Source organism: Desmodus rotundus, chromosome 10, assembly GCF_022682495.2.
Source record: "Desmodus rotundus isolate HL8 chromosome 10, HLdesRot8A.1, whole genome shotgun sequence".
Classification (NCBI taxonomy): Eukaryota; Metazoa; Chordata; class Mammalia; order Chiroptera; family Phyllostomidae; genus Desmodus; species Desmodus rotundus.
The window spans coordinates 2,438,049-2,452,056 of record NC_071396.1 but is presented as its reverse complement, the minus strand read 5'-3'; the positions used below and the strand labels follow the sequence as shown (position 1 = coordinate 2,452,056).

General features: G+C 45.1%; 1 protein-coding gene across 5 annotated transcripts in view; it reads right to left on the bottom strand.

The window, feature by feature from the left end:
* DENND1B (DENN domain containing 1B) overlaps nt 1-14,008 on the bottom strand; it is a 139,181-nt gene that overhangs the window by 83,883 nt on the left and 41,290 nt on the right. For all 5 annotated transcript variants that reach the window (XM_053913258.2, XM_053913260.2, XM_053913259.2 and 2 more), the window contains 2 exons: nt 4,637-4,686; nt 2,617-2,736 (listed from right to left, as the gene is read on the bottom strand). In XM_053913258.2, the coding sequence (XP_053769233.1) occupies nt 2,617-2,736; nt 4,637-4,686 (170 nt within the window). The remainder of the gene's footprint in view (nt 1-2,616; nt 2,737-4,636; nt 4,687-14,008) is intronic.

Genomic DNA, 14,008 nt, shown 5'->3' with positions numbered 1-14,008 from the left:
TGTGACTCTCATAGTCTTATAAACATATATAAATATAAAACAAATACGTCAGGACCAATTATCTTAAAACAAAAGGCAGGCAATTCTTCAAAGGTTAGTGAGAAGATTACGTCTTGAACTTTTTGTAGAGACAAGGGCTGCTCCCCATGGAGAAGCACAGGCCCCTTTGGGGCAGGCGGGAAGGCTCCCCCACAGTGGAGGCCCCCCCCACCCCCGCTGCAGAGCTGATAAAACATTTCCACTGCAAAGCCAAAGGTTAAACAAAGGAAAGGAAACGTCTCCTGTCGGAGTCAGGTAACCGCTGAGCGTCTGAGTGGCCAGCAGGAACCTCACTCAGGTAATCAAATAAAACTAAGGAAGCTGCCTCTCCGTGGCAGGGCGTCTAATGTCCAGAGGCTGTTTTTCTGCCCGGAAAATTGACACAAAATGTGTAAAATTGAAACATTCTGCTTCTAAGGGATTTGCCCAAAGGAAGAGTGTGCAGGCTTAAAGTATGGTCGGAGTTAAAGGGGGGGCAGGTGGGGGCGGTGGGGGGGTGCCACTACAAAGGCCCAAACCATCAATCTGTCGTCTTTATTGGAGTAGCTCATTCTGGACTCTTGGCGACAATTTTATAGTGGTAAAATTATGTTCATCAAATTAGGGAAAAAGTTATTTCTTGCATTTTTGCCGGCATCTGAAAGCAATTCTAAATACGAATAATGGTAGGATTTAAACTAGTACACGTTAGGGTATTTTTGAAATCACATTAAACTAGGATTGACGTGTCACGTAAGGAGCCCAAGGGCACCACGGTGGCTGCACATTCAACATTAAATAGCGACGCCCATATTAAGTAAACCAAAATCCTAATGTTTCTTCCAAAAAGTGAACAAAGCCCAGAAATCAAATATATTTAGTTTCAAGTCATATAATAACATGAAGTTCAGGAGGGAGAAAAGAACCCTTATTTTTATAGAACGTTCAGTGTGTCCGTTTTTTAGCTTGGAACGCTAAGGTAAATTTGTTACTTTTAAGTGTTATAAGAGTATCATCCAGGAATGAGACCGCAGTGCTACAGCATTTTGTGCAGACTTCCTCGCTCGGACCTGGAAGGGATAGAATACTGTGTATACGTGTGCATGCATGGGGGGGGGGGGGGACAGAAGCAGGTTTACACTGAGAATCTGGGTGATGCGTGTGTGAGCTCATTGTCCTAGTCTTGAAACCTCTCTGTATGTCGGATTTTCTTCAATGAAAAGATGTGAAAATTCAGAGAAAAATGAGGAAGCACGTAGAGCCTTGGTCCTGCTCTGAGGGCAAACCTGTGCAGGCAGAGCGTGTGAGGGTCGACTCCCTTTCCCACTCCAGCCTTTGAACTTTCACCCTGAAACGCAACCTGCATGGGGCTCTCCCCACCCTCCGCCACCGCGCCACTCCCAGCCCCCAGTGCCCCACCAACGGGCTCCCGATGGGGAGAACCAACCCTGTCTGAAGCATAATACTCTCGGGGATAAAACATGTTTTCGATACCACTGTTAGCCCAACAGGACAGTTGTGGCTGAAGGAGGAATGGGAGCGCATCCATCCACACGCTAGCACATACAAGACAGTTAAACACTCCCTCTGAAGATTGAAAAGAATGTTCCCAACTCCAGCAAACGTCCTGAAGACGTCCGTTCTGTACCGAAGTTCTCTTTGTAATGTTCTAGTGACTAAATGTGATTTCCTTCTCTATAAACATTCCCACAGAATCTGGCTGGGCCAATATCCAAACTACAAGCATGGCGCAGAGTCCTACTTTCACTGACTGTGTTACAGAATTTGGGTTCCCGATTCACCAGGACTTGCTAAGGGACAGCTAAGCCTTGGGATCCTTCCTCCTCAACAGCCAGCGACTCCGAGGCTGGGTGTGCAGACAGGAAACACAGCCTCGCTGTCTACCGAGTCAGGTGATGGGAGCGAGTAACTGGGGCAGGTTGGACCTGGTAGCTAACGAGCAGACTCAGGACACAACCAAAATCTGCGGCTGACGTCCAGCTTCCTGCTGCTCTTGGGAAGGACTTCTATTTTGCTAAATATTCCCATTCAGGAAAAGGAATTAGAAACAGGAATTTTATGCAAAGTTTCACTAAAATGTGTAAGGTTAGGAACAGCTTCTTACATTTTTAGCACACCGTGTTTGGCCAAATAAAACAGTCTAAACACTGCTGCCCAGAGTCAGCAGTCTGCAACCTTTGCCCAAAGCAGCAAGCCACTTCCCGAAATCCAAGTTCAGGGTCAGTGATAGAAATGAACTCATGAATTTAAGACTTTTGCAGCCTATTGAACATGTGAAGCATATATTATTTGAACTCCTATCTAAATATTTAATTTTCCAGGAGTAAACCCCCAAAAATGAATCTTTAAAAAAGCCACCTCTTTCATGAAAAATTCTACTGTTACTGGTAAATCTTTAAAGCTAATTGATGCTATATGTAGAAAGTAAATAAAATTATTTTACAACTCTTTTGAAGTTAGCAAAAACAAATACGAAAAAATTAAGCATATTTGTAAGCATCCCAAGCATACCAAAGTACAAAACAAAGACGGTGACGTCCTGCGTGTCGATTTTACGTTTCCACTACAGACACTCACCTGAGGATGCACAAGCAAGTTCTGCCCCCGGACGTCAGTCTGCAGAACCCAAATCTCTGCTTGCTTTCGATGTCCGTCAGCACGAAGGTGAAGTGCTGTCCAACTTGATTTTGAGACACTCTAGAATACAGTAATATTTGAAAACATAAAGGATTATATAAGAATTTTCATAAAGAAAAACAAAAGCAAGAATATGTTTGTATGTAGCATTGGTTTCTCCTTTCTAATCAGTTGGTTCTTAAAGCTACAACTACGTGCTCCAATGAAAATGAATGTCAAGTGTGTGAACTTGAACTAAACCATGAATCAAATATCAAAATAAGTTACCACCTTTCGGACCAAGCAATCTGGAATAATATTTCACCATTAAGTTTTCATGAGCCTAAAGTACTTATAAATATTTCACAATTCTGAAAAAACGATTCCACTGTGGAACTGAGAGCCTGCGCGTGGTGACGGAACCGCCCACTCCTGGCCTGCCTTCCTGGTCTTCTAAGACGCTGAGATGGCCAAGCATGTTGCTTTGGAATCCAGTGCGGCCACCAGCGCTGACTGCTGCTCCTTCTGTCGACATTCTCCCCCGTGAAATGCCATGCAGGGGACCACTGGCCTCTTTTAGCTTCCTCTCCTACAGCCACCTCTCCAATGAGAATGAATTTCCCAGTATGAAATACGAATGCAATTTCTACAACGAGAGCTTACTACCAAGATCGTTATCATTTGAACTAAGTGTCACACTGGCACAGTAGCTGACAGGCTGCATCCGTCGTACGATGCAAGGCAAATCACTGTGCAGGAGATCGATTACAATTTAAAATACACGAGGACATTCCCTGGTACCGGCTACCACAGTGCCTTGAGACAACCATCATGGACATCTGCTCCCTCTTCCTGAAACGGAACATCCGCGACACCTAAATGCCAGCTCCGAAATAGCCACAGGAATTATGTGAAAGAGTAAGTTACTACTAGTGGGCCAATACCACTCAGTATTTTCAACTGTGAGGAATACTGACCAGTTAACAAATACACTTTTAAGTGGACAGTTTTTAAGAATGTTCACAACCCTCAGGAACAACCTCTAGTACCTCCTGTGCCTTCCAGCGCCCAAGGCTCCCAGCATGCCTTCCCAGGTCCTCCTCCTTTACCTCGTCTTCCCTACGAATTTGAAAACTGCGACCTCGGCAGGCAGGTACGATCGGTGCCCCCAGAAGGAGGTAAAACGAGGCAGTCTCCCACCAAACACTTTCTGGGAGCCATTAGCCCCTCCTTCGCGCATATCATCACTAATACTGTAAAAATCTAGGTTTTTACTGATCTTTAGCAAACTATTTCCTAAATATATATTTTCTTGTAGATCCCCTCCTGCCACGTTCTTTAAAACACGGATAACAGGGTGTGTGGATCCCCTAAAAAATGAACGATTCGTCGTGAGGCACGAAGGGCTGGGTGCCGTGTGAAGTCCCACTGCACACAGGCAGCGCTCCGCCCCTTGGGTGCTTTCTCAGCAAAGCGCAAACAGAGCGAGGTGCTCAGGTGGGCCGGCAAGGCCCCTGCAGCACCCCCCCCCACCCCCGGAACTGGCCCTGTGTCTCTACAGCGGTTCTCAGGAGTCGGAGAGTCCTCAGGTTTCCCGTATCACACAGATGGTCTCTTGAATCAGGGTGAGGGGAGATGGGAGCCAGCGTGTATTCCGCTCATTTTACAAGGCACAGTTCTAAGGCTCCGATCAAGGACGCAGTATCACGCTTTCTTTTGCAAGGGCCTAGCGGTAGCCTGTGCCCCTGAAGCACAGAAGGAACCTTAAGGCGTGTCCTAACCGGCCACAGGGGAGAAAACAAAGGATGTGAGGATTTCAAACACCTCTGCGTCCCCCATATGATTTCGTTTTGAGCCTCTAGTCTTTTTGTTGTTGCTGGCAATAAAGAGAAAGGGCATTTCGTTTCATTTAAAAACATGCAGTAATTTCTCAGTGCTCGCTGAGATGGGCAAAATGACTGAAGTGATGACTTTGTTGTACCTTTCGACGTCGAAGGGGAAACAGAACTTCGGCACACTCTGGAGCACTTCCTGGAAGGCAAATTTAAAAGAAGAAAAGCTTTAGAATATTTATAAAGATGCACTTACAACCTTTTTGAGATATCTTCTAGGGGGATAAAGAGGAGGGGGTTGTTTCTTAAGAAAACCAGCCCAGGCCCTAGACTAAAATAATTGATTATGAAAAAGGAATGAACTGCAGGCCTTGGCAGATTGCGGGGACAATGCGGCAGGCCCCAGGGGGGAGGGGCCTGGCCTGAAGGGTATTAACACCCTTCACCTCCCCGCTGGGGTCCCCTCAACAAGGCCATATGGATTTTACAAGAAGCGCCGCACCATATGGGGAGGCTACTGGTCCCACAGACTAGCCACAGGGACTTCTGACAGATCCTGGCTCAGAAATAGAAATGTTGTTTCAATTAAAATGCAGGCGGAGCGAAGGCACCGAAGCTAGCGGCAGAATGAATTACTGAGAGGTATAACAACTCGACGTGCCCCACAGGAAAATGGTTTAGAAAAAGACTCGAGCCGCAGAAGCACATTTAGTGATTCAACTCTTGGTAAGCTCAGCGACAGGAACGCTAAGTTATATCTGAAATAAAACTCTTCGACGTATATCTAGAAATGAGCCTTTAAATTTAAAACAACACAGCTTCTACTCTGTGCACTTTCATTTAAAAATTGGCTAATGTAAAAACCAATGTTTCCGTTAAGCACAGAAAATAACCTTATTGATTTTGAAACCCGCAGGGATTTTACAGTCATTCTAAAATAATTTTTAACGCTTTTAGAAATCATACACATATTCACAGTTATAACAAAATGCAAATAATTGTCAGCCATTTGGCCAAAAATAGAAAAAGATCTATTTTGTTCCATGTGAAAAACAACTTAAGATTAACTCTGATCCTTACATTAAACCTTAGAATTGAAGTTAACATCATACGAGTTCAAAGCCAGGTAATTTTACAAGACAAAGTGGAGATTTATGAGCCTTTTATTCCTGTTAAAAAGAAATTAGTGCCAATATCTTAAGGCTGCAGTCACCCCCTCTCCCCCAAAAATACCTTACCCATTAACTCTTTACCAAGAACACCCACATCCAGTGAAATCACCGATCCTGAAATATCGAAACCCTACAGAGAAACAGGATCGAGTGTTTTAAAGTGGAATCTCTCAGGTTCGGTTCAAACCCAGACTGTAGTAAGGTTTCCACTGAGGATAAAACACCGTAAAATTCCAACACTGACACCTCAGAAGGCTCCCAGAGCCCTGCGCCCCTGAAGCAGCAAGAGGACCGTGTGGAAAAGAGGCCTCCGTCTTCAGCGCCTGCGCCTCGTTTGCTTGGGCACATGGGCCTGGAAGAGCATGGCCCCGTCTTTGGAAAAACTGTTTTACCACTAACAGTACTTTGCTAAATGTAACTAGAAGAGCAGCTACATTTGAAATGATTGAAATTACTGAAACTGAAAATGCTTCATTGCCAGTGAGAACCGTTGGTGTGGCCGTTGCCAGTCCCCACCTAGTGCTGCAAGCGTGAGGCCATGTACACGCTCGCCGCACCTGCGAACACCGGGCAGCTGACGCCCGCAGGGCGCTCACGTCACCTGTGACGGCAGGCACACAGGTAGCAAATGCATCGCCTGCTTCCAAATACACCAAAAGGAGTAGTCTGTCTCACATCCATTCTAAGCCACAAATTAAGAAGGTTTTCCCTCAGTGGCTCCATCTCCCACACACTTTCCCCCTCCCCCACCCGCCTCCTTCCACAAGCAACACACACACACACACACACACACACACACACACACACACACACACACACGCTCTGCAAAAGCCTCCGCTCGCTTCCCAACTGGCAGACGCGCCCCTCGGGGGACAAGTCTTTAAACCTCCGCACTCTTTAAAATTCAGCCAGCCAGCAGGTCTATAGACTCGTGTATAAACAGTGCAGACAAAAAAGTCCCCTCGCAGCTTATGCCGGCGACAAAGCAGCTCAGCAGCCAACTGCTCCCCCCAACAGTGGGAGCCCGGTTTACACAGATCAGTAGGTGGGAGCCCGCCCTCGCTCCCAGGGCTCTGCGTGCCTCCTTAATTACAGGTGCTGTTCGAGCTGAAGGCAAAAAAAAGAGGGGGAGAGAGAGGAAAAGAGAGAGGTGGGTGGCGAGAGAGAGAGCCAGGGGAAGAAAGAGAGAGTTGGAGAGGGGAGTAAGAGACATGCAATTAGTTCTGGAAGATCCTCTTGGCGATAATGTTGATTGAAAGTTGTCCTGTGCTTTGTTTTGATCTCTCTCTCTCTCTCACACACACACACACACACACACACACACACACACACACTTCTAGGCTGGCATCCATGGATTACGCAAAAGGTTTACAATAATACCCTTCAAACGTTATTTTTCCCCGGGTTTCTACAGGCTTTGGTTTTCACAGAATGCCTCATTTTCCTAGCCAAGAAAAATTCTTTGGGTTTTCAAAATCCTCTTAATTTGCTAAAGTATTTTATTTGTATACGGGAAGAACACATTGACAAACATGTCAAATGTTAACAATAAAAATAACAAAGGAGAAGAAACAGAACATAAATTATGAACAATAAAATAAAAGGTGCAGAAACATGTCTACCTGCATACTTCCCCAAAACAGTACACCTACACCAGGTAAACGCCCGAAAGGCGGGTGGATAGAAATCACACGCTGTGGCTTTGGCCCCAGCTCCGTATCAATTCTGATATGGATTTTTTTTTTAATTTTTATTGTTATTCAATTCTGATATGGATTCTGATCAAGTTGGTCTCGTGAGAGAAAAAGACAGTAAGCTACTAGTGGTGGTGTGGCATGTTAAACCTGTATCCCACGAGGTTACCATTCAGCATTATAAACTGACCAACTATTAGGGAAACAAGCGTTTAAGAATCTACTCTTTTTAAAAGCTAAAATATGTAAAGCTTAGTTCCTAATTATAGTTCCCGGACTACAAAGGTCCTGAAACTTCTGTGAGGACCTCCTAAGCTGAAGTGAGGTGTGTCATCGTTGGCACCAGTATTGGTTTTCCTCCATCTCTGAGGCTCTGCCCCTGCCCTGCGCTGGGACCCTGGCGTTCTCTGAGGTTCCTCGTGTCCCACACACTCCTCTGTGCCACCCGCAGTCCGTACACCTGCCCGGCGCGCTCGTCGACATCCACGGGGCCAACTACAGCGAGCACATATCTTGGTCTTCCGGTTTCGATCTGTCTGTGAACTCCAGGCTTATACATCTAACTACTTTCTGTTACCAAATCCTGAACGTTCCCCAGACATGCCGAATGGACAACACTGACGTGATCCTTTCAGTTACTGCCCTTATCACTTAGAATGGCAACACCCTCTGCCCAGATACCCAAGCCAAAAACATGGCGGCTGTCTACCCCTCCCTTTCTATGATCAATCATCTACCCTATGCAATCAATCATCCATCAAATCCTGTTACTCCAATTCCATGACTCTCTTGCTCTAGAGGCTCTCAGTGGGAGGGCAGAATAGATTAGGAGGAAGATAGGAGAGTATAAGAATCAATTGGGAGGGTCTTAAAAACATACCTGAGCCCTGGCTGGTGTGGCTCAGTGGACTGAGTGTGGGCCTGTGAACCAAAGGGTGGCTAGTTTGAGTCCCAGTCAGGGCACATGCCTGGGTTGTGGGCCAGGTCCCCAATAGGGGGTGCTCCAGAGGCAACCACACACAGATGTTTCTCTCCCTCTCTTTCTCCCTCCCTTCCCCTCGCTCTAAAAATAAATAAAAACAGTGCACAGTCTGTATACACTACGGAGCCTTCAGGGCCCTGACTCGCTCAGTTGGAACGGCACCTGTAACTCAGGAATAAGACAGACCATGTCAGGTCAGGGTGCTGAATGAGTACAAGGGGCAGCTCTTCTCTCAGCACAAGAAGGGACAAGGTAGACTTGCTCAGGGACCAGTGAATTTGACACCCGCCTAGGGGACTCGGGTCTCCGCCCCTCTGCTCCACTGTCCTGAGTTGGTGGCTGTGTCCTCAGCTCCCTCTCCTCCTGGTCACAAAAGGAGCTGCCAGACTTCGACACATCACGTGAAGTCACCGCCCTGTCCAGTCAAAGCAGCATCTCTCTCTGTGAGTCTCTTTTCACCCGGGAGGAACCCTTTCCCGGAAGCCCCTCCACTGACGTTCCCATTCCATCTAATTAGTCCAAGATCAAAGCCACTGGGGACGGAACTCATTGCTGGTGAGGAAAGGGCTGCCTGTGCTTAGCTCAGCCTACACCTGAGAAAATCAGCATTCCAGCCTGCTCGCTTTCCACCAACCACGACACACAAGGAAGCTTGAGTGAGGTGTCCATAGTTTCTTTCTGAAGGTCCCTCACAGTAATTTTAATAAGCTATAAATTAAATTTATACCAAAGTTCTCAAGAAAAATATACCACAATATTATATGGACGATTTTGAAATATCCATGTAATCCATCTGAATAACACTTTCAGAATCATTTTGTAACAAGGAGGGATACTTGTCAATTTTAATACTATTCACAAAGGGCATAGGTTTCTAAAAAATGACTACTTAATTTTGGATATTATCTCCCAAAATAAGTGAGAATTAATTAATGCCAGGTATTCGATCTACTTGTGCGCTACAGAGAGAAACAACCACCTTTATTTTTCTCACAGGAACCATGCACCAAGCTACTGAGCATGAGCAGGCACCCTGGGAAGTTCGGGGACGCCCAGCAAACCCGCAGGGGCACGGCCAGGTGGTGAAGGAGTGTTAACCCGGGGTGCACTGTATTAAAAGCAGGAATTACGTTAGTGTGGCAAACTGTACACACAGCCTCTTCAAACATCTTCTCGTGTTTTTTTAAGAAGTTCATTAAACTCAGAAAATATATTTTCAACTTACAACCAAAGAATAACTGTCCGAAAAACTGAGCCCACTGCGGCATCTTTCTCTTGGTTTTTACTTTTATGTGATATATCTATTTGAAATAAATTTCTCTTTCATCCTTCCTCCTTCAATTAGGAAACCACTGCCAGACCATGAATTCCGACCCTAACACTGTTCAGACTGTTAACTCTTATCAAGTTGTTTTTCTCTATTAAAAATTAAAAATGAATCTTTACTGTTGGAAGATTTAAGTAACTGCCATGAAGCCTAAATCCTGTGCTATAAAAAGAACTGTGCTGTTGACATACAAAGATCAAGGGCGTGGGTAGTGTAAGCATCGGTTTCAGACCCCTGCCGTCCACCAACCATCACTGTGGTCAAACGTAACGCCGGTGGAAAAGCCGGGATCGAAGCAGGGCAGGACGACGTTATAAAAACATATGTGTTTACAGTCAGGTGGCTCACTTGGCAAATACAAGGCATAATGCATTTCCCTCATTAATTTCAGATCAAGAAAAGCATTTAAAAGGTATGGAGGGTCCAGGATAGAGGCCCAGGATGACAGCGACTCACCTGCTCTCACACACACACCAAATCACAGCTCCACCTGAAACAGCTCCTTCTGAACACGAGCTGAGCGCCCCGCACGGCACGGGACTGGGGGTGACCTCGAGACAGGCGGGAGAGGCAGAGACTCCGTCCTGCAGGAAACCACACCCCTGCAACGGTGATCCACAATAGGCAGAGCATTTTTTAAAGTTTTCTGACCACGATATTATTAAACTAGAAATCAATTACAAAAAGAAAACTGAAAAAATAACAAATATGTGGAGATTAAACAACACGCCACTGAACAACCAATGGGTCAATGAAGGAATCAAAGGGAAATCAAAAAACACTAGAGACAAATAAAAATGGAAATACAACATCCCAAAATCCATGGGATGCAGTAAAGCATCTCCAAGAGGGAAGTTCATAGCGATACAGGTCTACCTGGAGATCAAGAAACATCTCCAGTAAACAACGTGACTGGACATCTAGAGAAACTAGAAAAAGAAGAGCAAATGATGCCCAAAATCTGTAGAAGGAAATAATAAAACTCAGAGCAAAAATAAATAAAATAGACTAAAATAACAATAGAAAGAAACCAATGAGAATAAGAGCTGGTTCTTTGAAACAAGATGACGAGCCCTTAGCTAGACTCATCAAAAAAAGAAAGAGGGAGCTCATGTAAATAAAATCAGAAAGAAAAGAATAAAAGTTACAACTGATACCACGGAAACACACAAAAAATCCAAAGAGGCTACTATGAACAATTATATTCCAACACATTGGACAGCACAGGAAAAAACAGACAAGTTCCTAGGAACATACAACCCTCCAAGACTGAGTCATTAGAAAAGAGAGTGTGTGAGCAGACCAGTTACTCCTAAGGAGATTGAATCAGTAATACAAAAAAAATTCCCAACAAGCACAAGCCCAGGACCAGATGGCTTCACTGGTGAATTCTACCAAATATTCAAAGATTTAGTACGCACCTTTCCCAAATTCTTCCAGAAAAAATGAAGAATAGGAAATACTTTCAAACTCATTTTGTGAGGCTAGCGTGATCCTAATACCAAAACCAGACAAGGACACCACAAAAAGAAAATTGCACGCCGTGATCCCTGATAAACATAGATGCAAAACATCCTCAACAAGACATTTGCAAACTGAATTCAATAATACCTTCAAAGGATCACACACCATGATCAGGTGGATGTATTCCAGGGATGCAAGGATGGCTCAACATGCACAAATCCATCGTTACACTTCACTGTGATAGAACTCAGCACAGTGGTAATCTGAGGCAGTGCAGGTGGGGCAGGGGGCGCAGGGAGTAACCAGGGATCAGCAGGAGGGAACTTTCCGGAGTGGCAGAGTCCGAACCTTTAACGGAATGTGAGTTACACAGGTGTACGCATCTGTCAAAACTCGTTTCATCGGGCACTTGCAATCTGCATTGCACCATATGCAAATTATCAGTCAAAAGCAAGCTAATCAAGAAGTGTCTCAGTTTGGATAATCATTCATGGTCGCTAAGAGAAATAGGGAAGCCTTGCAGGGTTTAAAGCAAGGGGGGCATGACTGAGCCCGGATTTTAGACAGATCGCTCTGCTCTAGTGCGGAGCACCGATTTCTGAAAGGGTTCGACTGAGGCCAGGAAGTCCAATGGGATTTGCAGTCACCGAGGGACGTGGTGGTGGCCCGAAGTAAGACAGAGACAGCTGCATCCAGAATGCAGAGAAGGGCACAGAGTTAAGACAAATGTAGGAGGAAACTGGAGCAGCCAGGAGGTAGCCAGATAAACTCCGGGTGCTCGGGAGACAGAATCCGGCCCAGGCAAAGACAAGGAAGGAAACGGCACTGGTGGGAAGACATGGAGCGAGGGGACATTGGACTGTGTCATTCTCAATGTTTGTGGATGAGCAACTCATTCTTCCTACTGTTTACACTCCCCTCAACGAGCAACTTTATGATAATATCCCCAAGGTATGCAATCACTAGTGTTTCTCACACAAGGATGAAAACATCGTATCTTTATTTTCCTAATGATGCGCACCAAGAGAGAGGGTACAGGGTATTCAGCCGCTTCTGGTATCAGCATCACACTACGTCATCAGTCGATAACCAGAGATCAATGAAGGTAGTAGCGAACCAGAAAGTCCTAGTTGTTACAACTGGCACGAACAATTGAAACAAACGAATCTCCAAATTCCCGAGGGCTTACTCAACGTTGGATTTCCCCTAATGCCTGCCCAGAGCCTGGCACAGCACTCTGAACAAAGTCCACTGAGCTCATGTAACACGGTATGGACTCAGCCCCAGCAGAATCGATTTGCCTGGGTGGACAGTCCAAACAACTGTGATTTAACAGCTGCAAGCTTCCTTTTATTTGGGGGGGGAGAAAATGAAGGTCAAAGAGACTACTAAGTTACTTGTCCAATGTTACGCAGCTACATAGCACATGTTAAAGTCAGGATTTGACCTCAGGCTGAAGCTTCTAACCATTATTCCTACCGTGTGTGTGTGTATGTGTGTACATAAATACATATATATATATATTTATACACACACGCATATAACATATATATATATGTGTATGTATATATATTTAACTTTGTTTACATGTAGGTCCCAACATATAATCAGCAGGTACCTACATCTGGTGCCTACTTGGTCTCTGCATGGTGGATATTGTGCCCATATATGAAGAGTGAAGATTATTCAATGAGTGCTTCACAACCGAAGTTGAGCCTGGCCAGCACGTGAAGAAGGGGGGAGAAGAAATGGCGTGACACGGAGTCACCCATGTGAGTCTCCCTGCCCCCAGTAGTTCTAGTCCCTTGAAATTAAGTCCCTCGGCCAAAAACCCACTGGCCAACCAAAAAACAAGGCTCCTGATGTCTAAGCTCGTTTATTACAACAAGTGTCCCAGAACTCTGATCTTTTTTTTAGGTTATGTCAAATTACACAGGGTTTTTCTTTTATAAAAAACGGACATGCCCATGATTTTTAATATGTCAAACCACAATTAAATTTGAAGTCATGAGAGGTTTTTTAAAAGAACTGTCCCTTGAAACTCTGAAAAGAAACACTGTGAGCTATTATTTCACAAACTTATCCTGCCCCACCCATTATAGAATGTCCACCTCTTGAAATAAAAATTGAGCTCACATTCCCTGCTGACATCACCTTTGGCCTTTGGCCGAGGTTATAAATAAAGGTGCTGATTTTGGTCTCAGTTCTCTCCCAGAGCAACAGAACTGTGAACACTGGCTCTTTCACACAGAAAGCCACCAAACAGGTCTCACCAAAGAGCAAAGCATTTTCTTCACTGAGTCCCGTCCACTTGGGCACAAATGACCTTAGAGAGAAAACACAATTTCCTGAGTCTCTTGTAGAGGATTTCACTCCGTAACCGAGAAACCATGTGTATATATAGTGATTGACAAACTTTCTCAGGGAAGAACTGATACTCCTTTTGAAAAAATTATCTCACACCTTCTGTTTATTATTTACAATATCTTATTCTGTCGGAATAGATGAGAAATAAGGAGTAATTAAAAAGTCAGGAGTGACTTATTTGTAAAAGCAGGCAAGGGCAATCTGTGAAGTTAGAGTCAGCCTCCGGTCAGCCTGAACGCAGAACTGGAACAGCTCTTCCTTTCACTGACAGTTTTCTTCAATGTAAGGTGGGCCTTCCTGCAGCTGGGTCCTCGCAGTCTGCAGTGGTCTCCGGCCTTCGTGCTGTGGTGCTTCTCTGTGGTGCGTAACGCTACATCCACTTGTTTAACTCCTGTGGATTCAGGACCATCGCATGCAAGACACTCGGGACTAAAAATGACCGCGACCTGTCCCGACTCGTGAAGCCAAGGTTTCCGCCTGAGTGTCCCCCACTCACGAGCACCGCCCCCCACCCG